Source organism: Hemitrygon akajei, chromosome 7, assembly GCF_048418815.1.
Source record: "Hemitrygon akajei chromosome 7, sHemAka1.3, whole genome shotgun sequence".
Classification (NCBI taxonomy): domain Eukaryota; kingdom Metazoa; phylum Chordata; class Chondrichthyes; order Myliobatiformes; family Dasyatidae; genus Hemitrygon; species Hemitrygon akajei.
In genome coordinates this window covers 160,950,542-160,975,077 of record NC_133130.1, presented here as the reverse complement: position 1 = coordinate 160,975,077, position 24,536 = coordinate 160,950,542, and the positions used below count along the sequence as shown (strand labels likewise).

Sequence of the window (24,536 nt, the reverse complement as noted above, 5' to 3'; positions counted from 1 at the left end):
GCAAATTCAGAGACATCTCAGTGCGTAAAGGGCAAGGTCAGAAACCACTGTTGAATGTGTGTGATCTTTGAGCCCTCAGGCGGCACTGCCTAAGAAACTGTCATGCTACTGTGACAATTATAGCCACCTGGGCTCGGGAGTACTTCGGAAAACCATTGTCACTTAACACAGTCCGTCACTACATCCAGAAATGCAACTTGAAACTGTATTACGCAAGGAGGAAGCCATACAGCAACTCTATGCAGAAACACCGGCGAGTTCTCTGGGCCCGAGCTCATCTCAGATGGACCGAAAGACTGTGGAACCGTGTGCTGTGGTCAGATGAGTCCACATTTCAGCTAGTTTTCGGAAAAAACGGGCATCGAGTTCTCTGTGTCAAAGATGAAAACGAACATCCTGATTATTATCAGCGAAAGGTGCAAAAGCCAGCATCTGTGATGGTATGGGGGTGCATCAGTGCCCACAGCATGGGTGAGTTGCATGTACGTGAAGGTACCATTGACTCTGAGGCATATATTAGGATTTTAGAGAGACATATGTTGCCATCAAGGCGACGACCCTTCCTGGGACGTCCATGCTTATTTCAGCAGGACAATGCTAGACCACATTCTGCACGGGCTACAACAGCGTGGCTTTGTAGACACAGAGTGCGTGTGCTTGACTGGCCTGCTGCCAGTCCAGATCTTCTCCTATTGAAAATGTATGGCACATCATGAAGAGGAGACTCAGACAACGGAGACCACGGACTGTTGAGCAGCTGAAGTCTTATATCAAGCAAGAATGACAAAATTTCCAATTGCAAATCTACTACAATTAGTATCCTCAGTTCCAAAACGATTAAAAAGTGTTATTAAAAGGAAAGGTGATGTAACACAATGGTAAACATGCCTCTGTCCCAACTTTTGTTGAGTGTGTTGCAGCCATCAAATTCTAAATTTGTGTTTATTTACAAAATACAATTAAGTTGGTCAGTAAAACTATTGAAAATCTTTTCTTTGTACTTTTGTCAGTTAAATAAAGGTTCACGTGAATTAACATATCACAGATTTTTGTTTTTATTGCATTTTGGAAAATATCCCAACTTTTCTGGAAATGGGGTTTGTAAATAAATCCCTCTACTCATTCACATGTACTGCAGAAAATAACATGAAAGGAAAATTGAGAAAAATTAAGGTCTGAGAAATGAAAATGTGAGGAGAGAATAAACTTGATAAGAATAAAAGAACTTTTTAAAGGAGCAAATGGTTGTTGCATTCAAAAAGGAAATGAATGGTTAGGTTTGTAACTCCTAACATGGAGTTTAAAAAAAAAAATTAAATTGAATTTTTTTTTCAATTTTGTTAAAATGATGATTTGCTGTTACAAATATTTTGCAAAAAAATGATAATCACAATCCAAGCCAGTGAAAACCGTAATGTTGCTACAGCCAAGGTTGGTCATTTCTAAAGACTACAGTCTTTTGACTCTTCTTTATGCACTTAGTCTTTATACCAATAGGACCAGGCACAAAGTTTTTCATGATTGAGTGTATAAGAAAGCAATTAAGAGAAATGAATTGGTTATAAAGTTATAATTTTATTCCTTAGCTACAAAAGAGTCATTTGAAAAAGTTTTCATGAGTTTGCTTTGAGAATTGGGTTATATTGTGTGCCAACCCTAATGTGTTTTAAACTTTTTCCCTTTTTATACAGTCCATTGTGAAATTTGAATTGTAGAAGTTGTTCAGGAAAAGCAAATATTATATGAGGAGGAGTTCACAAGCGAGGCAGGGAATTTGAATACAATTATACAAGTAATTTGTTTCATTTGTGACATTTCTACAGAAAATTTTTGTTTAATTCTTTCTCAGGTCACTTTGCCAGTGAAGATGTGAAAGCTAAGTTAAATGATTTAAATCAAAAATGGGATTCCTTGAAAGCTAAGGCGGCACAGAGACGCCAGGATTTGGAAGATTCACTGCAGGCTCAACAGTACTTTGCTGATGCTAATGAGGCAGAGTCTTGGATGAGAGAGAAAGAGCCTGTTGTTGGCAGTGTTGACTATGGAAAAGATGAAGATTCTGCTGAGGTATGGCTCTTTGATTCCACAAATAAAGATTATCATACAAGCTTTTTGGCTCAACATAGCTTGAGGGCGGTCATGGAATGTGCACTGTGTGAGGGATGCAAAGGGTTTTAAAGTGGTTTGGCAGTTGGTTGTGGGCAAATGTATGGCACATTCAGTGCCATTATAGACAAATACGAAGTTATCCACTGGATTCATAAAAACAGGAAAACATTATCTGACTGACAATAGATTGAGGAAAGATGAAGTATAACAAGATCTTGGATATTAATTTATCTAGATGCTGAAAGCAAGCATTCAGATATAGTAGGCAGTTAGGAAGGCATATACTATGGTAGTCATCATTTAAAGATCTGAGTACAGGCAAGAATATTGTTGTGACTGTACAGGGTCATGTGGTTCTCTTGTACAGTTGCAGCAAATGCTTTATGTGCGGATTTAGACTGGTTATGTGAAGAAGATTGCTCTTGTAATGTAGTGAGCACAGCTGAAGTTTACTGGACTAATTCCCAAGTGATAGGACTGACATGTGAGAAAAGATAGGGATTAAGCTTATGTTCACTGGTTTAGAAGAGTGATAGGGGATCGTAAGGCCAAGGGTTCCCAACCTGGGGTCCATGGATCCTTTGCTTAATGGTCGACGGCATAAAAAAGTTTGGAACCCTTGTATTAAACTAACTAATATAGTCAAGATGATTTTGATAGCTGAAGTGTGCAGAATTAGGTCCCAACCTCAAAGTACTTTGTATGCAATTTAGAACTTGGATCAGGAGAAATTCCCTCAACCAGTTTGTGGCAAACTTATGAACTCTTTATCATAAAACACAGTGGGGGGGGGGGGTCAAGTTATTAAATATATTTAAGGTGAGGGTACATAAATCTTTATGCTGAAGGGAAGAAAGAATGTAAAGAATTGGGTACTGAGTTAGATGATCAACCATGATATCCATAATAGCCTCTTACTGCTCTTTGTTCTTTTTGTATCTGTTTTGATCCTTTTGATCATATCTGTGTTGTAGATTGTTAACCTTAAAATATTGTTCACTGGATGTGAACTTCATTTGAAGGTGACAGGTGAAGTCTGGTGGGTGAGGGAAGGGAAATGAAGTAAGAAGCTGGGCAGTGATAAGTGGAAAAAGCAAAAGGCTAGAGGAGAAGGGATCTGATGGGAGAGGAGAGTGGATCATTAGAGAAAGGAAAGGAGGAGGGGCCTTAAGGACAGGCGATCAGAGTCGGCATCAGAGATGTCCTCCTTCAAAGTACCTGTCCTTAAATTCACTGGTCCATTTCTGACACCTCTCTCCCCTTCCTCCGTTTTTCTGTCTCCATCAGTACTGATATCTTTTATAAACCCACCAATGACCATGGTTATCTTGACTAAAAAACTTCCCACCCTGTCTCCTGTAAAAATGCCGTTCCTTTTTCTCCACTGCATCTGTTCCCACAATGAGGCTTTCCTTTCCTCCACCATTGATCCTGTCCTCACCCATATCTCCTCCATTTCCCAAACACCTTAACAACGATAGATTTCTTCTTGTCCACACCTACCATTTCATAAGCCTCTGTATCCAACACATCATTCTCTGCAGCTTCTGACAACTTCAGCAGAATCCTACCACTAAAAACATATTTGCCTCCCCTCATTCTCTGACCTCCACAAGGATCATTCCCTCCATGATTTCCTTATCCACTCATCCCTCCTGCCACTTATCCCTGCAAATGTGCCCATTCACCTCCTCCCTTACCTCCATTCAGGGCCCCGAACAGTCATTTCTTGAGAGGCAAAACTTCACCTGTGAATCTGTTGGGGCAGTTTACTGTATCAGGTACCCCCAGTGCATCCTCCTCTACTTTGTTGAAACCCAACGGAGATTGACGAGCCGCTTTGTTGAGCACCTCGGCTCCATCCACAAAAAGCAGAATTTTCCAGTGGCCAATGTTTTCAATTCCTATCTCCATTCCCATTCGAACATCCACCTTGGATGGATTTGAAACATTTTTCTCTGGGTGCCAGTCCAGCAATTTGAATACAACCTTTCTGAACCTTTGATCTTCTCTTGGCATCCTGGTAACTAATGGATTGATTGTTACATTTAATGCACACCTTGTTGTTAATGAACAAAACAGTCATGAATTTTCCGTACTACTGATTGATTTTTTTTAAATGAGAAGATACAAAAGGTGCTTTTCAAGCAAAAGATATTTTGGTTTGTAATATTGTGCTGGTGAACAAAAAGTTTATTTTATAGTGTTTATTTTGTAGCAATAACATTTATCAGTAAATTGAAAGTAAATTTAAGATCTAGTTTTCTTCATCATTTATTGACCTTGAATAATTATAATTTCTGATGAGCAGTACAAGTTGAAAACATGGGAAGTTAAAATTGGGTGAGATGTGAAATAGATAACTGATCAATAAACGCTATGATTTAAAATCAAAGTTGCCTCTGCTGCAGTACATTTTCAAGAGTGTTAAGAGTTTTACTCAGATGAAATTGTGCCTAATGCAGGCAGGTCAGTTTTAGGCAGTGTTACAAATAGATCTGAAACTTCCTAACTGAAAGCCACATAAATGTCTCCAACAAAATTTCTGTATATAGATCAGGAATGAGAAGCCTATCCGCTCTTTATTTTATGACCAAATTGACACCTGCTTGGCCTCTGCCTTTCCCCCCTGAATTGCAGAATTAACTTATTGTAATTGAAAATTAGACTGTGAAATCTTTTGCCTCACTTAATTGCTTGATAAATTGGATGAACCATCAGAAACTGTCGCCTTCAATCATTATCCTATTTCTGCGGTGTATGCACTGAAATTTTTTTAATGGTTCTATAAAAGAATTTAAATTTTCTTTCTAGGCCCTATTGAAGAAGCACGAAGCTTTGATGTCTGATTTGATTGCTTATGGTAGCAGCATCCAGGCATTGAAGGAGCAGGCTCAAGCATGTCGTGTAAGAAATTCTAAACTTTTAAGATGTTGAAATGATTCTTTTGCATACTGGTTGTTAAATGTTAAAGCATGCTTATTGACTTTTAGCCACTAATTTACTTCCTTTAATAAATATGTGATATATATATACACACACACACACACACACACAGATACGCACACCGCGCGCGCGCACACACACACACACACACTACATGGTGGATTAATAAGTTTCTAATTGTTTTTTTCTCTTCAGCAACAAGTGGCTCCTTCAGATGATGAAACTGGAAAAGAGCTGGTTTTGGCTTTGTATGATTATCAGGAGAAGAGTCCTCGTGAAGTAACCATGAAAAAGGGTGATATTCTTACCCTGCTAAACAGCACTAACAAGGTAATAAAATGCCAGGGTAGACTGAGAAGTTGTAAAACTAACTAATAAGGAACTGTGTTGGTGTTTCCATTTATTGCATTCAAGTTCAAAGTAAATTTATTATCGAAGTGCATGTATGTCACCATATAAAACCCTGAGATTTATTTTCTTGTGAGCATACTCAATAAATTCAATAACCATAATAGAATCAATGAAAGGCGGCACCCCACAGGATGGACAGCCATTGTGCAAAGGACAACAAACTGAAAATACAAAAGAAAAAAGAAATAAACAATACAGTATTGTGCATTAGTCTTAGGCACTCTTTTTTATAAATTTTGTTTTAGATATTTATTTTTTGCCTTTGGCATTAGTTTGTCAGTAGAAAGGAGAAAAATTGTGATTTCCAAAGATTCATTTTCCAAAAAAAATTAATATTACCGAGAACTTTTTGTATTTCATTAAAAGAGGTAACATATTAAGTAATAGGCCACCTTTCAAATAAAAACTTAATTACTCTGTAGATCAATTCTTACTCCATGGCAAGAGTGAGCATAACAACAAGACACAAGGTGGTGATCCTGTATCATCAAGGTCTCTCCCAAGCAGAAATTTTGTGGTAGACCGGAGTTTCGGGATGTGCTGTCCATGCTCTTTCTGAAGAAACACAAAGAAACTGACAAGGTTGAGGTCAATAAGTTGGCCACAGTATCTGACTGAGACAGAAGAGAGTTACATTAAACTGATGTCCCTTCTAAATCAGAAGGTATTCAGCTCTGAACTCCAAAACCACTAGAACTCAAGTACACTCCTCTACAGTCTGGAGAAGTTTTGTCAGAACTGGTCTTCATGGAAGAGTTGCTGCCAAAAAGCCATTCCTCCAAAGTGGAACTAAAGCCAAGAGACTCAGCTACGCATTAAAAACGCAAGGACTAGGGTGCTGAACAATGGCCCAAAATTTGAAATTTTGGCTCAAGCAGGAGGTAGTTTGTCCATAGAAGAGCTAGAGAGTGCTACATGGATGAGTGTCTGCAGCCAACAGTGGAGGTTCCCTTCAGATTTGGGCTGCATTTCTACAAATGGAGTTGGTGATCTGGTCAGAATTAATGGAATTCTCAATGCTGAGAAGTACAAACGGTTTCTTATCCATCACGCAATTCCATCAGGGAAGCTTCTGATCGGTCCCAACTTCATTCTGCGTTCTTCATTGACCCCCAAACACACAGCCAAGGTCATAAAGAACCATCTTCAGTGAAAAGAAGAACAAGGATTTCTGCAAGAGATGGTATGTCTCCACAGGGCCCTGATCTCAACATCATTGAGACTGTCTGGTGTTATCTGGAGAGATAGAAGCAACTGAGACAAGCAAAGTCTGCAGAACTGTGGTGAGTTCTCCAAGATGCTTGAAACAATCAACCAGCTGATTTTCTTATCACTGTACAACAGTGTACTTAAAAGAATTGATATACGTTTGTAGTTTTAAAGGCAAAGGGTGGTCACACAAAATACTGATTTTAGTATTTTACTGTTAACTGCTCTTTATATTAATTTTATTGATATTTAGAAACTTTTAGTTTCATTAATTTCATCTTTCCTTTACAGAATTTTTTTTACATGTGCCTAAGACTTGCTCAGTATTGTAAATGTCCAGAACATGAGATGAAAAGTCTTTGAAAATGAGTCAGTAGGTATGGGAACAGTTCAGTAATGGGGCAAGAGAAGTTGAGTGAAGTTATCCCCTCTGGTTCAGGAACCTGATGACTGAGGAATAATGACTGTTCCAGATCCTGGTGGTGTGAGTCCTGAGGCTCCTGTACCACCTTATTGATGACAGTAGTGAGAAGAGAGGTTGGCCTAAATGGTGGGAATCCTCTGATGAATACTGCTTTCCTGTGACAACACTCCGATTGGATGTGCTCAATGGTGGGGAGGACTTCACCTGTGATGGACTGGACCGTGTCCATTACTTTTTGTAGGATTTTCTGTTCAAGGGCATATTGATTTTGAATTCACAGTTATAGAATTAAAAAAGCACTTGTATCAGTGTACACTGTACACTATGCTGAATTTTGTAATGAACATGGGATTGCTTTATTCAAACATGTGAGCTTATGGGCAATACAATGTCCCATCCATAATAGACAAGGCTGTAAAAGCTCGTTTGATTAAGAATCCCCTCCTTCAGGGCTAGGACACCTTAATGTGTAGCTGCTGATGTTTGCCCTTCATTTTGTTCTGAAGGATTGGTGGAAAGTGGAAGTGAATGATCGTCAGGGATTTGTTCCTGCTGCCTATGTAAAGAAATTGGACCCAGCACAGAGTGCATCACGTGAGAATTTGCTGGAGGATTCCAGCAGCATTGCAATACGTCAGGAACAGATAGAAAATCAGTAAGTAATTAAACCTGCCATTTTAACACTAAGCTTTTTTTTAATTACAGAAGCAGTAATTCAGTACTGAACATTCTGCATTTTGGTGGTTAGATTTAGTACTTCTATTTTGTGATGGTGAATTGCCAAATCTCTGTTAGTAGTGGCTGCTGTTATTTTTTTTTACTGATATGCATCTTGTATTTCTTATGAGAAGAATTGGTTGAGATTGGCAAATTTTGAGTATGAGGGTCAGAATGAAAATTGGGAGAAGAACAGGAGAGTAGTACTAGTGGGATAGATCTTTGGAAAAGAAAGCTGGCACAGACTTGATGAGCCGAATGGCCTCTGTTTCGTCCCGAAGGATTCACCAACATGGTGTCTTTGTCTTCTTGTATATTTTATCTTTCTCACTTCAATTCTTTCTCTACTTGCAAAAAGTCGATCACCTGTAATGAGTTGTAGTTTTAAGGATGCATGTAGGATACAGTCCAAGTGGTTATTTCTGTATATTAATTGAACTGTATGTCACCCCAAACAACTGTTGGCACCAAATGCTGATCATGAGCATGAATGAATTTTTGGGCAGGTGCATGCGTTCAGGTCTGTTGTTTTCCTGTTACCAATTTCTTGATGTTCCACAGCATAGTTTGGCTCCACTGGTTACTGGTGTGATAATTCCAGACATAATGTTGAAATATTAGTAAAGATACTTGCAGCTGTGCCTGCTGACCATTTAGGCGTGTGTGGCATTAATGCAATGGATTATCCTGGACAGTATTCCAGTTGTCTCCCAAAACACCCATTTGCCATGATAGCGGTACTTTAAAAATAATCTGTATGTAACTTACTTGGTATTCTCAATAGTATAAGACTACAGCGAATTTTGATGATGCATTATAAGCTTAATTGGTGTGTAGAAAGTGTATTAAGGAAAGATTAAAGTAGCTCAAAAGGCAAATGATACAAAATAGAAATAGCATCTGAACAGCTAAAGACACAGAGAATTTAACAGTATAACATCTAAGGTTCAAAATGAATAATTTCCCTTGGTTGTCACATGTTTGAAGACATGATGATGTCAGGCATAGTTAAATTGAATCATAACGGAATAGCACTGCATTGCGGAATGCTGTGTGAAACCAGAGAAATAGCACTAATTTTGTGCATCGTTGTCAGAAATGCTTAGATAGGAAATTTGAGTTCAACCACTTGCATACCCCTCAATAGGTAAGATGGGATTACATTGAATAGGACTCACTGATAGTGGGGAAGGTTTACAATAACCTTGATGTCGGGTAACATTGTTAACAAGCTTCCATTTTTTAAAAAAATTGGGAATTTTTAAATTCAAATAAGAGTTCAGATAAAAATGTTTGAATGTTGTGCAATGTTTCAATTAGGTAAATTGGAGAAAAACCAGTTCCATTGACATGATTAAGACAAATGTGATTGGATGTGTTTTCCCCTGAAGCATTTTTAAAAATTATTTTAAAAATCTGTATGTATCTTGCTTGGTATACTCAATTGCAGATGACTAACTTTACTGCAAATTATATGCAATGACTTCTGGCCATCACATTTTGATGATACGTTATAACCTTAATTAGGGTGTAGAGAAAGTGTATTAAGGGAAGATAAAGTGGCTCAAAAGGCAAGTGAAAAGAGAAACAGATTAATATTCAGAAAATAGAAATTTATTTCACAAGTATAGGCCAGAAATTTGGATCATGTACTAAGGGCTGATGCCTCATATTGTGCTGTAAACACTCTAATGCTTGATGCATATACTCTGCTTGCATCAAATTTTTAACACATTTCTGCATGATTTCTCTCTAGCTTTCCCAGGTTTGAAGAACGTGCAGGCTGTGCAGCAGTGTAGCTTCCAAATCACTTCAGATTTACCAACTGTCTAATTTGATTAGTCGCTGCCATATTCTGTCTAATTGGTTAAAAGACAGTTCTCAGAGTGAGAGAGAAATGATGAATTCTTGATGAAAATTGCATGAGTCTTTAATGGTTTCTTTATGGGTTCTAAACTTTTTTTCTGGCTAGATCAGTTGCTTGTGACTAATCAAACCATAGTCATTAGTTTCTGCTTGTCTGCTTGCAGCTATTAATCCTGAATCTTCCCTAGATCCTTGCTGATTCTGACCATGTACTACTAATTTTCCTTTCTTCAACAGTTGCTTTAAGCCGTTAATCCACTAATGATGCATGCTGTGCTCTGCTCCCTTTGTCTGTCCAGGGCTCTGCTAGCTAAGGAGGTTGGCAGCGTTGTGCTCCGTATGAAGCAGGTGGAGGAATTGTGAGTAGGCTCGGCTCTTCCTCACTTGATGTGATCTCTCTGCACTTCCATTCATTTTTGGACTACATTTTTCCCAGTGATTGTGGACACTGAATGAATCTTTTAAGTATTTTGCTAGCTTGAAGGATCGAATTGCTGTGAAATAGGACACGTGTGTAGGCCAGTTTTAGTGGATGGGGGTAGTGATCTTTTTCCCTTTTTAACTGATGAGTGAAGTGTGAAAGGTAAAGAACCTGATCATTTTGGATCCATGGCTTTTTAAGATTATTAATTTGTTGATTTCTAGCCAATGCTCCTGATAGCACACCTTTCTGGTTATTAGCAAAGCATTCAACTATTTGGATTCTGTTTGTTACATTAATATTCTTATCTTCATTGTACAGGAAAAGCACTGGCAGGTTGCTTATAAGTGTTGAGAAGCTGTCATGGTAGTTGGTGTGAAATTGTTAGAACTTAGTGAATGAAAGTTAGTATTCATTTTGCATGATGACAGGAAATGAAAACCAAACTTAACCAATCTTTAATAAAGCTATTGAACAAGCAACGTCTGTTGTTGATTTGGGATGAAAAACTTTAGTTACGCTCCTCAAAACTCTGAACTTTGCTCTAGATAAATGCATTATCTCTATTATATACCTATTGTAATTCCAAAAGCATCTACTTTGAATGAACTTTTTGAGTTTAAGCAATAATAAAGAATGCTTTTGGCATTTTCAAAATGTGATTTTTGCAAAATGTTTAAGAAGCTCAGACTTGGAAGATAGTAGAAATAGTAGTGCAAAGAATTATGAAATAGCACTGAAGTGAGGCCAAAGGTACTTATGATACCAAAAGAGAAAATCTGGAAGTACTCAGCAGGTCCAGTAGCATCTGTGAAAAGAGAAATAGTTAATGTTTTATGATGAAGACCTTTTATCAGAACTGTGGGAACTTATAATGAGAATGGGGGGGGTGGGAGTAATAGAAAGCTGAAATTGATCTTGTAGATATACGTACATAACACCCCTTGTGATTTAAATTTGATGTTGCTTCAACATATAATATGCAAATATAAGTACTAATGTATCAGTTTTTTTCTTTTGGTCATCTTTATCAGATTTCATGTATTTAGGATTTTTTTTCTGTGTTGAGATGGTTGAAGTTGGTGTTGTCATTGCCTTCCGTTTAAATAGATCAGATTGCCAGTTGTTGTTGAGTGATTATTTGTTGTGTTTCTCATCTCTTTTTCAGATACCAGTCGATTTTGGAACTAGGCACAAAGCGCAAGGACATGCTGGAAAAGAGCTGCAAAAAGTTCATGCTTTTCCGCGAAGCCAACGAATTGCAGCAGTGGATCAACGAGAAAGAGGCAGCATTGACCAGTGAAGAGGTGGGGTCTGATCTGGAACAGGTGGAAGGACTACAGAAGAAGTTTGATGATTTCCAGAAAGTAAGCACTATTTTTGAATTATTGTGATAGTAGAGAAGAAAAGAAAATCTTAATATCATATCCTTGGTTATGATTATTGTAGTTTTTACAAATGTGACTACTTAATATATCAACTGGATGGCTATGAGTTTGTGTCAAATTTTATTCTCCATATTTTAACCATGAGTTGCCTTTGAAGAGCTATACATTCTCCTTTCTTTATGCCAATTGTCCTGATCCTTCCTAAACATTCTAAATGGTCATGTATGCCCTCAAAGCTTTCTCAGTTTCCATTTATTTATCTGAAATGTAGCACCATTTATTCTTGGCAGGTTAGCAAATGGTCGTGACATCATTGCCTGATGTAGTCCTTGCCCATGTATGTTCTGTTTTTCTGATGCATTTTCTGGGCTAAGGGCCCTGCATGACTTCCTAACCTTACCACTTCAACTATCTGCTAACTTGGTACAGATGAGAGTTTAATCTAGGACCTGTGTCCATGTGAATCCATGTTGGGAATTGTCATATTAATACTGCACTTGAATAGTATACTTATAAAGTAAGTTCAATGGTGGACTCAAGTTCTATGAAGTGCTAATCTGTTATGATGTGACATTTAGAGTGACGGGCACCTTTTCATAAATAGAATTTTCATAAGTAATGTCGGGTGAAAAATCACGGGGAGAAAAATACCCTTTGTGTTCATTAAAATCCTAATTCAAACACATATCAGTCAAATAGAAGGAAGAGCGTTAAAACTATTGGGGAAGTGTATTTTGAAGAAATTGCTTTAGCCAATGCTGGTGCAAGAGAAAATTATGGTTTCTGTTTCTGTAAATCATTTTTCAGTTATTATGGTATGTGCCAACTTTGACTATCAGCATCTTTCTCTTCTAAAGACATTTTTTGGTTCCAGCATTTCTTTGGTTTTCTGCTTGTAATAATATTAATATCTATAGCGTATCAATGTGTTTAAATCGATGGAATTGTTAATTTAGGTAATTTATCTTTAAGGATCTGAAAGCTAATGAATCTCGCTTGCAAGATATTAATAAGGTGGCAAATGACCTGGAGTCAGAGGGTCTTATGGCTGAAGAAGTACAAGTAGCTCAGGTAATGTAGCATTTCATCCACATCTCAATAAGTACTCGATGTTGAGCCAGATGAGTACTCAAAATCATTTCTTAAGTATTCAGAATACCTCTCTCGTTCTGTCGTTAGTTTACTTTACCATTGTTTATTCTTTCTGATTCTTGCTACTTGGCATGTCAAACCCAAAATAACAGGAATAAAGGTAGACCCTTAAGCTTTCTGCTCCAGTGGCTGATCCAATTTTGGCCTCAACCTCACTTCTGTCTCCTTATATTCCTTGACTAGCTTGTACCTTAAAATCCATTGGTTTCAATCCAGAACAGAGGTCCAACGTTTTTTTTTATGCTATGGATCCTTATCAATGGACCCCAGATTGGGAACCTCTGATCTGGAATGTATTTGATATAACTTTTTATCCTTTTTTTTTTGGAAGCTGGTTTGTGCCCTCCTCAAACTTACGAGTCCCTCTATCTATATCAACGTATTTGGCTGAAGTCATCAATATTATATTATAGTTAGGGTACTACAGTGATTCTAGTGGCACTCTACTAGCTACTGATTATTAATCTGAAAATAATCCTAACATACTGTTTTTTGTTAGTTAGCCAGCATTCTGACCCTGCAATGTATCTCCTCAGCCCTTCTGCTCTGTGCAGTAATTTTGGCATCTTATCAAATGCCTTCTGGAAATACAGGACTGTTCTCCCTGAGCCTCCCCATTTGTTACATCTTCAAAGAACACTAGCAGTTTTGTCAAAGGTGATTTCTTGTTCCAAGAACAATGTTCACAGCTTGATTATCTCATTATTTTCTAAATATCCTGTGCTTACCTCCTCGATAAGAGTTTGCAACATTTTCTCAACAATAGATGTTAGACTAACTGACTGTAGTTTCCTGCTCTCTGTCTCACTCTTGGAGTTGCATTTGCATACTTTACCTAATTCTCTGGGACTCAAGAATGGAAGGATTACAGCAAAGTTATCCATGATCTCTACAACTACTTCCTGTAAGATCCCAGGAAGGCAATAGGATAATAGAGTCATTGGAGTTGTTAGCTTAAATCCCCATTAGTGTGCTGAATATTCCTTCTTTACTAGATAGATAGATAGATACTTTATTCATCCCCATGGGGAAATTCAACATTTTTTTCCAATGTCCCATACACTTATTTTAGCAAAACTAATTACAAACAATACTTAACTCAGTATAAATATGATATGCATCTAAAATCACCCTCTCAAAAAGCATTAATAAATAGCTTTTAAAAAGTTCTTAAATAGTTTACTAAAATACATTGAATGGTAACTTAAGCTCAGTCCTAACCCCAGCACTTTAACATATCTTACCCCTGGCGGTTGAATTGTAAAGCCGAATGGCATTGGGGAGTAATGATCTCTTCATCCTGTCTGAGGAGCATTGCATCGATAGCAACCTGCCGCTGAAGCTGCTTCTCTGTCTCTGGATGGTGCTATGCAGAGGATGTTCAGGGTTTTCCATGATTGACCGTAGCCTACTCAGCGCCCTTCGCTCTGCTACCAATGTCATACTCTCCAGTTCTGTGCCCACGACAGAGCCCGCCTTCGTTACCAGCTTATTAAGACGTGAGGCGTCCCTCTTCTTAATGCTGCCTCCCCAACACGCCACCACAAAGAAGAGGGCGCTCTCCACAACTGACCTATAGAACATCTTCAGCATCTCACTACAAACGTTGAATGACGCCAACCTTCTAAGGAAGTACAGTCGACTCTGTGCCTTCCTACACAAGGCATCTGTGTTGGCAGTCCAGTCTAGCTTCTCGTCTAACTGGACTCCCAGATACTTGTAGGTCTTAACCTGCTCCACACATTCTCCATTAATGATCACTGGCTCCATATAAGGCCTAGATCTCCTAAAGTCCACCACCATCTCCTTGGTCTTGGTGATATTGAGACGCAGGTAATTTGAGTTGCACCATAGCACAAAGTCCTGTATCAGTTTCCTATACTCTTCCTCCTGTCTAAGTGAAAAAGATTGCTTTAACTTTCTCCCTCCTTGCAGACCCTTGATTATCCATTACCTTTTGGATCAATTTTAGTGTCTTCTATTGTAAATACAGATCTAAAATAATTATTTAAAAGTTTCTGCCTTTTCTCTCTTTCTCCAAATCCCCAGTCTTGTCCTCTGACAATCCAGTGTTTATTCTATTTGCCATCTTTTTGTATAAGTTTAGAATTGCCTACTGTCTAGATTTTATATTGTTTGTTAATTTACTCTCTTGTTCTTCCTCTTGTAATCTTAGCAATTCTTTGCTGTCTTCTTAAACAAAATCCCAATTTTCTGGCCACCACTAATCTTTACAAAATTGTATGTCTTTCATCTCGATGTCAACCTTGGCCAAGCTTTTCGTTTTCACCAGAATAAACTTTTTGAGATTCATGAATAATCTATGTTTAAGTGACTGCTGCTACTAATCTACCACCCATGTACTGCTGTAATTGCCTTCATTTAAGTTTAGAGCAAGGGTTACAGACCTAAAACTTAATTGAACCGTGTTATAATATTTCTTTTGTGGGGAATCTTTAACTACAGTGTGCAAGCTGATTAAGTAAAAACCAGACCTCTCCCTATCTTTCTGCATTTGGCCAGTTCTTCATTTTTCCTCCTTTTTGGTGTCATCAGCAAGCTTGGAGATTTTTAACCTTTTCACCTTTAATTAATTTATAATATATTAGCAATAACTGTTTACGATGTTGGCCCTTCCTAGAAAAAACCCTGTACTTCTGCTTGCCTCAATTTTGTACCTTTAGTTTGCTTTCCAATTGCCACAGCTAGTCTGGTAAAGAATGGCAATAAATGTTAATTCTGTATTTCCTGTTCAACATTTGTTTTTATTGGAATTCACATTTTCTGTTTTTCTGCCATCTCTGTCATTCCTGAAATCCATGGGAGAAGGAAACCAACCCTGATAAATCATATTAATCTTGGTGTTTAAGTTAGATGTTAACGCTCTTCAGCTTTGTCCATTGCCAGTAGATTTGGAGACTTGAATCTTTTAAATATTTATTTGTGAATTTTTTTTTTCTTGCTACTTCAGGAAGCAAATGTTCTATCAGCTGCTCCTGCAGTTGCCAAGGTAGGAAAATCTTTAAATGAGTTAAATGTATGAAGAAAAAAAACATCAATTGTATTATATGCAACTATTATCTTGGCTGTAAATGCACCGTTTTAGTCTCTAGATTTAAAGACCTGAGTGTAGAAGTTATAATATATTTGAAGTTTTGTGAACAAATCATTACTGTTATTTTTTTTGTTCGTGTTGTAGTTGCGTGCAAAGCGCTACTAAAGAAAACATATGGAGGCAGAGAGAGCTGAACTCGGAATGACTTTACTGATTCAAAATCGCGCGCTTAAATCTCCCCTCCCATGGGTCCCTGCGACCCGCGGGGCAGATGTGACGTCAGACTGTCCCCAGAAGGTCCGCCCCGAGCGGACCGTGCATCTGCCTGCGGCTCCCAATGGCAGTTTGAGTCCCGTGTGTGCGGGCTGCCACACCCCTCCCCCTGCCCCCCCCCCCCCCCCGAAATGTCCATCGGGGGAGTAGAGCCCCCAGTCTGTGTGGCTTGCTGCCGGCGCGGTGCGGGTACCCTCACTGGTTGCCCAATGTCCAAGTGCGCTGGTTTGAGGCTGTCCACTGTAAAAGTCTCTTCCTGGCCACCCACCTCGATGACACACGTAAATCCATTGTGCCAGATCACCTTGAAGGGTCCCTCGTACGGCCGCTGTAGAGGTGACCTGTGCATCCCCCTGCGAATAAAAACATGCTCACAGTCTCGGAGGTCTTTAGAGGTGAAGGATGATGTGGAACCATGTCCGGAGGTTGGGACCAGTGCCAGGGTCCCTACCTTGTCCTGCAGCCTCGTTAGCACCGCTGCTGGAATTTCTTCCGAACCTCGGGCCTCTGGTATGAACTCGCTCAGGACTGTCAGGGGGGCACTGTAGACCAATTCTGCCGAGGAGGTGCCCAGGGCCTCCTTGGGGGCTGTGTGGATGCCCGGTAGGACCCAGAGAAGCTCATCTGTCCAGTTGGGGCCCTGAGGCGCGCCATCAGGGCCGACTTGAGATGCCAGCGGAATCGCTGTACCAAACCATTGGACTGGGGATGGTACGCTGTGGTGTGATGCAGCTGGGTGCCCAGGAGCTGCGCCAGTGCTGTCCACATACCAGACGTGAACTGCGTCCCTCTGTCAGAGGTGATGTCCATTGGGAGGCTAAACCTGGTGATCCAGTTGGCAATGAGCGCCCTGGCGCAGGACTCAGTGGACGTGTCTGCGAGTGGTACGGCTTCCGGCCATCTGGTGAACCTGTCTACCACGGTAAAGATATACCTGGCGCCCCGGGAGACTGTTAGGGGGCCGATGATGACCACGTGGATGTGTTGGAACCTCCTTTGCGCCGGCTAGAACTGCTGGAGGGGAGCCTTTACGTGCCACTGGACTTTAGCGGTCTGGCAGTGTATGCAGGTCCTGGCCCAGTGTCCGACCTGTTTGCACAAACCGTGCCAGATGAATCTGTCCGCTACCAGCTTGATGGACGCCCAGATGGACGGGTGGGCCAGGTCGTGCAGCGTGTCAAACACCTGGTGCCTTTATGCCGCTGGTACCACGGGTTGGGGTTTGCCAGTAGACACGTCACACAGGAGTCGATCCACTGCCAGACCGATGGAGATGTCCTCCAACTGGAGCCCTGAAACGGCGGTGTGGTAAGCCGGGATCTTGGTTTCCAACCGTTGTGCTTCCACAAGTGCTGCGTAGTCTATTCCTGTGGACGATATGCCTACTGAGTGGAGGCAGGGGTGAGACAGTGTGTCAGCAACGACGTTGTTCTTCCCTGCAATGTGGCGGATGTCTGTGGTGAATTCTGAAATAAAGGACAGGTGTCTCTGCTGCCGAGCCGACCATGGGTCCGATACCTTGGCCAGTGCGAAAGTGAGGGGCTTGTGGCCCGTATACACGGTGAACTCCCTTCCCTCGAGGAAGTACCAGAAACGCCGGACAGCCAGGTAGAGCGCTAGCAACTCTGTCGAAGGCGCTGTACTTCACCTCTGGTGGCCGTAGGTGCCGGCTGAAGAAAGCGAGTGGTCGCCACTGGTCCTGGATGAGCTGCTCCAGGACTCCGCCGACTGCCATGTCGGAAGCGTCGACTGTGAGTGCCGTGGGTACATCGACTGTCGGTGCACTAGGACCTTCACCAGCCTTCACCAGCACCTCCGTGGACTCTGCGTTCCATGCCACTTCTTTGGCCTTGCCGGCTATCAGGCGGAACAAGGGTCTCATGATGTGGGCCGCCGCCGGCAGGAACTGATGATAAAAGTTGACCATCCCTATGAACTCCTGCAGGCCCTTGACCGTGCTGGGCTAGGGGAACTGGCGGATGGCCTGGACCTTGTTCAGTAGGGGAACTGTGCCATGTCGGTTGACTCTGTGGCCCAAGAAGTCGATGTCCGTCAGCCCGAACTGGCACTTCGCTGGATTGATTGCTAGTCCGTGGTCGCTCAAGCGTTGGCAGAGCTGGCGCAAATGTGCCACGTGCTCTTGGTGCGAACTGCTGGCCACCAGGATATTGTCCAAGTAAATGAAAGCGAAATCCAGGCCGCGTCCCACTGAGTCCATGAGGCTTTGGAAAGTTTGGGCTGCATTCTTTGAGACCGAAAGGCATGCTCAGGAATTCGAACAAGCCGAACGGGGTGATGAGAGCTGTCTTGGGCACGTCATCGGGGTGCACTGGGATCTGATGGTATCCCCTGACCAGGTCGATTTTCGAGAAGATGGTTGCTCCGTGCAGGTTTGCTGTGAAGTCGTGGATGTGGGAAACCAGGTATCTGTCTGCGGTTGTGGCATCGTTGAGCCCTTTGTAGTCTCTGCAGGGCCTCCATCCTCCTGCCGACTTGGGCACCATGTGCAGTGGGGATGCCCACAGGCTGTCTGAGCGGCGTACGATTCCCATCTCTTCCATCTTATGGAACTCCTCCTTGGTGAGGTGGAGCTTGTTGGGTGAGAGCCTGCAAGCTCGGGCATGCAGTGGTGGTCCGTCGTAGCCATTAGTGACGGCTGGCCCCAGCATTTCCCAGAAAAGCACATGGTGGACGGTAGCGGTGTGCGCCTGAGCCCCACCTTTGGTGATAGAAACACCATTGTTCCGAACTTTCGTCTTTTTACCCCGTGGGTCTCGGTGGCTTCAGTTGCGGGGCCTGGGCTTTGGGGCGCGCGATCATAGCTAGGCCAGTAGAGGCTGCTCCACGTTGCTTGCTCTGCCAAAGGACATCTGCTTTAGCCGCAACCCTACATGGGTCGCTGAAATCCTCACTCACGAGGAGGAAGCAAATGTCCTCAGACATTTGCTCGAGGAACAGCTGTTCAAATAAAAGGCACGGCTTATCGGCATCCATGAGCGCCAGCATATTGTTCATGAGCTCGGATGGCGTGCGGTCACCCAGGCCGTCCATGTGTAGGAGCCGCACAGCCCGTTTGTGGCGGGAGAGTCCGAAGGTACGGATCAGGAGCGCCTTAAGCTTAGTGTACCTGTCCTCCATTGGCAGCTGATGTAGGAAGTCGATGATCTGGCCTGCCGTCTCCTGGCTGAGCGCACTGACCATGTAGTAATACCACGTGGCATCGGCTGTAATGTCTCTGATATTGAACTGGGCATCAGCCTGCTCGAACCAAACGTGGGGCTGAGTGGCCCAGAAAGTCGGGAGCTTCAGAGAGGTGCGAGTTGCTCCTTGGTTTGTGCGAGGAGCTGTACGAGTTGCTCGAACTCATGGCTGGTCGCTGAGTCGTCGGCTCCAGATGCCGTCTGGAACGTCGGGGTCACCAATGTAGTCGGGCGCAAAGCGCTACTAAAGAAAACACATGGAGGCAGAGAGAGCTGAACTCGTAATGACTTTACTGATTCAAAATCGCGCGCTTAAATCTCCCCTCCCATGGGTCTCTGCGACCCGCGGGGCAGACATGACGTCAGACTGTTCCTGGAAGGTCTGCCCTGAGCGGGCCGCCGTCTGCCTGCAGCTCCCGATGGCGGTTCGAGTCCCATATGTGCGGGCCACCACAGTGTATTCCTTGCTGCAAAGTTCATTTGCATGGAGGATGAAAGTTAATATGGCCTGTGGTCATGGAATGGTCAAGTCTGTGACTGAGTGTGTGCCCATGATTGAAGCTCTACATTATGATGATGGGATTATTTAGGGGATGATTGGCTGGGTGGAGAAAATGGATAGATCCAGTCTTTTAATTAGTTGGGGAAGTGCAATTAGCAGAGAAGTTAGAAACCTGTGCTATGTCTTGTGGCCTAGGCTTGTAGTGTAAGAGATTGGGGTCCAGGACTGAGTTCAGTGGTGGGGAGGTGAATTTGGGATCAAGGTCACATTTGGGGTGGTGCATGCTGGACGATCAGAGGGTCTGATTATAGCAATAAGGCTTGCTTCAGGGGTATAGTGGGGAATGTGTAGAACTAATGTTCTGGTTAGCACATGGGATGGGGTTAAGGGGAAATCTGGCTAGAACAAATATGGAACTTAACTGATATGTGTCAAAATTTAATAAAGACATAAAAAGCCAGAAAATGTCCTACCAAAGGGGTTCGGCCCAAAATGTCAACTATAATATTTTCCTAGATGCTGCCTGGCCTGCTGAGTTCTCCAGCATTTTCTGTGTGTTGTGCGGATTTCCAGCATTTTGCAGATTTCCTCTTGTTTGAGATAAAATCACAGGCAGCTTTTGTATAAGAACAGAGCTGGTTTGCAAAATGTTGACACAATCTGCTTTTGGTCTCTTCTGTGCAGAGGAGACTACATCATGATTCAGTACAGATAGAGGAGGTATAGGTGAATTGTTGCTTTAAAAGGAGTAAAGAGACAGCTGTTGTATTTCCAAAGATGCAAGGGAAAGTGTCGCAAGGATGAAAATGTTTGGAGATGGAAGAATGAACCTGGAAGATATTGATAGAACAGTCCCTTTGGAGTGCTGAAAGGATAGGGGCAATATCTCTGAGGTGTGATTGAAAACTGTGTCAACAATGCTGGAGGAAGTCATTTTTAAGGAAAAAGGAAGGCGTCTGAAAGATGCCAATGTGGAAAATCTTGTCATCAAAGCTGACAATGTGGATGGGGACTCAGGAATAATGCAATGAAGACTTTGCAGTAAACTGGGTTGGAGGGAGAATAAATAGTCAAATAACTGCAGGAATCTGTGAGCTGGGTTTGTAATTGATATTGGTTACTAATCATCTCCTGGATATTGAAATGTCAAGAAAAGGAGTGGAAGCTGTGGACTGTGGGAGCATACTTAAAATTGGCAACAAACTTCATGACATATTTCAGATCTGCACACTTATATAAAGCAGCACCAATACAGTTAATGATATACTGAAAAAAAGTTATGGGAAAGGGCTTGTATAGGTCAGAAATAAGAAATGGATCAGATATGTCAGGAAGTTGTGAGTGTAGCTTGAGCCCATAGCTACACCTTAACCAGTCATGCTTATGCAATCACATTGTCACATTTCATAAGCACTGGGCATCTGATTATACATGTTATTCCAGGAAAGATTTTTGCCTTCCACATTTTAATAAATGCCATTGCCCTGACCCCACTTCCCTCCTGTCCACCACCTCTTGTTCTAATTAGTTGCAGCTGTAAACTTGGGCAGGACAGGTGGTAGGTGTGTTAAAGAGTTGAAGACAGATTTTACAAAATATTTTTGGCAAGAATTGGGGGAGATGGAAGGGATTGTGTAGTCCAACTTCCAAGGTTGTAATTTGGTGGGCCATGAATGTGAGGCAACATGTAGACTAAGTGTTACTTGCACAAGGAAACTTGGACTGCTTTGCTTTTTGATTTGAGTTATATACCCCCCCCCCCCCCCACCACCACCACCTCTCCACATAATGCATTAAATTTCAGTGTTGATTCGTGGTTGTGTTATTACTTGGTTAATGATGGTTAAGTAACATTTTGAGTGTAATAAGTCTAGACCTGACCTTTTGAGACTTGCTATTTTCTTACCGCAACTTTTTGTACTTTCCAAATGAAGGTTCATTTAGAAAGGAAGTAATTGTTCTGGTGTGATTGTCTTCACAAATTATTTAGGCAATTGTTCCACGAGTATGAAAATAGCCAAGGATGATTTGTATAAATAGATTGTATTGTGTATTTCCTATCCTAACACAATATTAACTTAGATACTGCATCAAAGTTATATTGGGAGCAATTTGATACAACCAGTTGAAAGAGAGCATTCACTGTAATTTTTATCTTGTTTAAATCCATGCTGAATATGTACTGAATATGCAAACGCAAGAAAAATCTGCAGATACTGGAAATCCAAGGCAACACACACAAAATGCTGGAGGAACTCAGCATGTCAAGCAGCATTTTGTATATACTGAATATATCCATTGTGCCACATGCCATATTGATATGGTTGAATTAATTTGTGTGCATCTGATTTCTTGACATTTATTTACTGTATTTTCTCTCTAACAAGGCTTGTAATTTTTCTTTTCCCTTTTTCCCCATAGGATGAAGCCGATTCAAAAACGTCATCACCATGGAAGGTATGAGTTTCCTTTCAAAGAATCGTGTCATTTGCCTGAAAATACCTAGATTTGTACTATCCTTTCATTTTCCAGAGGCCACCAGTTATTTGTAATTCTACCAGTTAACATTCATTTTATAATTTGGCCTCTATCAAAATTTTCTTCCTACTCTGCCCCTGGCCAAGGTCACTATTTTAAAGTGACTTCAGGGGGAAAAGGTCGATACCTTTTATTTTGTACTGGTCTTTAATCATTTGTTTGAAATGTTCATTGAAAGTTGTATATTGATGTTTTCCATAAATTACTTCCATATTCTGGACTACAAGGCCTGAAATATCTTTGACAAATTTCATCTAGATATCTTTGCTGTCTTTTGATCTACTTCTTTAGGATAAGCTGCTGTACTGACAAATTAAAAGTGAAGATATTCCTGTTTGTAGCTTGATTCTCTTCACTGATTTTGATTTTCATTAACTGTTGATGGAATCTGAGATTACAAAAGGAGTTGAAGACAGTGTAATTTTGCATGAAGAGTCGGCAGCTCTTCAATTGAGCAAATCTCTTTCATGAATAAGAATTTCACCAACATCCCAAAATACTTTGCAGTATTTCAGGCGCTTGTAATTCTTTAAGTCATGACTACAAACTACTGCTTTTAAAACTGGCTTTTCAGTAACTGCTTACTAATTAAAAATTTTCTCATTTCTCTTGTGATGCAATCCTGTTCACGGATGCACATTATCCATTTTTGTATGAATAAATCCTTTTGTCCTTCAACTTTTTCATCTTAGTTGTCAATATGTAAGTCGCTCTACTACAGAGAGTGGTTGTGACAAATACAGTGGATTCCAGTTAACTGGGACACATTGAGACCAGTATACTTTGGTCCTGTTTCTGTGCTGTAGTATTATATGACTATATGACCACAAGTTGATGTTGAGAGACTTTTGTGTCTAGTCTTTGTTAATTTACAATGTTTTTAATTGTATTCTGGTTAGAAGGAGAGCAAGTTTACAAGTATCTAGTGATCCTTACTGATAAGACGAACATTTGGTGATGGTGTGAGTGAGCTCTACTCCAATACCATCAGTGTGCAGTAAGCTTGGTCTATATGTAGATCTATATACAAAAATGAACTTCTGAGTTTTTTTCATAGAAGCATTTTCCAGCAAAAATAAATGCCATGTGGAGAGAATGGAAAGACAGTAAGGGCCACTTGATGATTAAGTACCACACAGTAACTTGCAGTTCCTTTAACTTAAGCACCCCTGAATCTTCTATTTGCCTCTAACGTAAATATAAAGAACTAAATAGAACTGTTAGTAAGGAACTGCTAAACTTTTTTTTTGCAAATTAAACCATTGAAATGCTTTTATTTGTGGATGATTTCACATGTTTCATTAATCCCATCTAATCTTGACACTTATGTGTACCTTTACCTAGTGCTTGTCATTCATGATTCATTTTGACTTTAGCCTGTGAAGACTCTTAATTTTCAACATAGTTGAGTTAATGATTTAGGCATAACTTGCATTTCCCATTTTGTATTAGTTTCTCATATTGCCCACAGAAAAGGGGTTCTGAAGGTTGAGAAAGCTAGAGCGAAGAAGGGTGAGAGGGGAGTCTGTTAGAGATCTATAAGATGATAAGCATAATTAGAGTAGACAGCCAACACCTCTTTTCCAGGACAGTAATGGCTAGTATGAGAGTACATACTTTTAATGTGATTCGACAAAAGTATGGGGAAGGTTTTTTACAGAGAGAATGGTAAGTGCGTTGAACATGCTGTTGGGTGTGGTGGATGCATTTGGGACATTTCAGAGATTCTTAGGTAGTCACATGGATTTAAAAAAATGAAGGGCTGTGTGAGAAAGAGAAGAGTTTGATTTTGGAGTAGATCAAAAGGTCAGCACAGCATTATTGGTAGTAGGACCCATACTATACTGAATTGTTGATTTTTTTTCACATGCCATGTTCTCTTCATTCTACATGAGGATATTTCTAATTTTAACATTTCTCTTCACTGACTGATCGTGACTGATTTGGTTTTCTGCTGCTGCAATTCATGGTTGCGATAGTCTGCCCGACTGATGCTGCAAGCAGTGACTAATTTTAATGCCATCAAGGTAAGAACAGGTGTATTTTTTTACTTTCTGGCACTGTCTCATCACATGTTTTACGTACAGTGCTGGGGTTTCCCATTGTACTTTATTCATTTGTTGAAGTGCATTGCTGTTGTAATTTTGATCAATAATTCAATAATCTCCTTTCTTCATTCATCATCTGTATTGTGTAATAAACCAGTCATATTATTGCAGAAGGTTTTGGAACATGTGCCAGTTTCAATTCAGCTAAATTGCTTTGCATTCTAATATGCTATAAAATAGTGAATTTGAATCTTATTGTCGTAAGTTAACCCTTTGC

The 24,536-nt window shown here is 40.8% G+C and overlaps 1 protein-coding gene across 4 annotated transcripts in view; it reads left to right on the top strand.

The window, feature by feature from the left end:
* The window catches only part of sptan1 (spectrin alpha, non-erythrocytic 1), a 121,564-nt gene that overhangs the window by 54,703 nt on the left and 42,325 nt on the right, over window positions 1-24,536 (top strand). For 2 of the 4 annotated variants that reach the window (XM_073052380.1, XM_073052379.1), the window contains exons 20-29: window positions 1,850-2,067; window positions 4,924-5,016; window positions 5,251-5,385; window positions 7,606-7,754; window positions 9,982-10,041; window positions 11,272-11,470; window positions 12,464-12,562; window positions 15,615-15,653; window positions 22,095-22,130; window positions 24,191-24,238. In XM_073052380.1, the coding sequence (XP_072908481.1) occupies window positions 1,850-2,067; window positions 4,924-5,016; window positions 5,251-5,385; window positions 7,606-7,754; window positions 9,982-10,041; window positions 11,272-11,470; window positions 12,464-12,562; window positions 15,615-15,653; window positions 22,095-22,130; window positions 24,191-24,238 (1,076 nt within the window). The remainder of the gene's footprint in view (window positions 1-1,849; window positions 2,068-4,923; window positions 5,017-5,250; window positions 5,386-7,605; window positions 7,755-9,981; window positions 10,042-11,271; window positions 11,471-12,463; window positions 12,563-15,614; window positions 15,654-22,094; window positions 22,131-24,190; window positions 24,239-24,536) is intronic. The other 2 variants (XM_073052381.1, XM_073052382.1) reach the window with 1 other exon arrangement.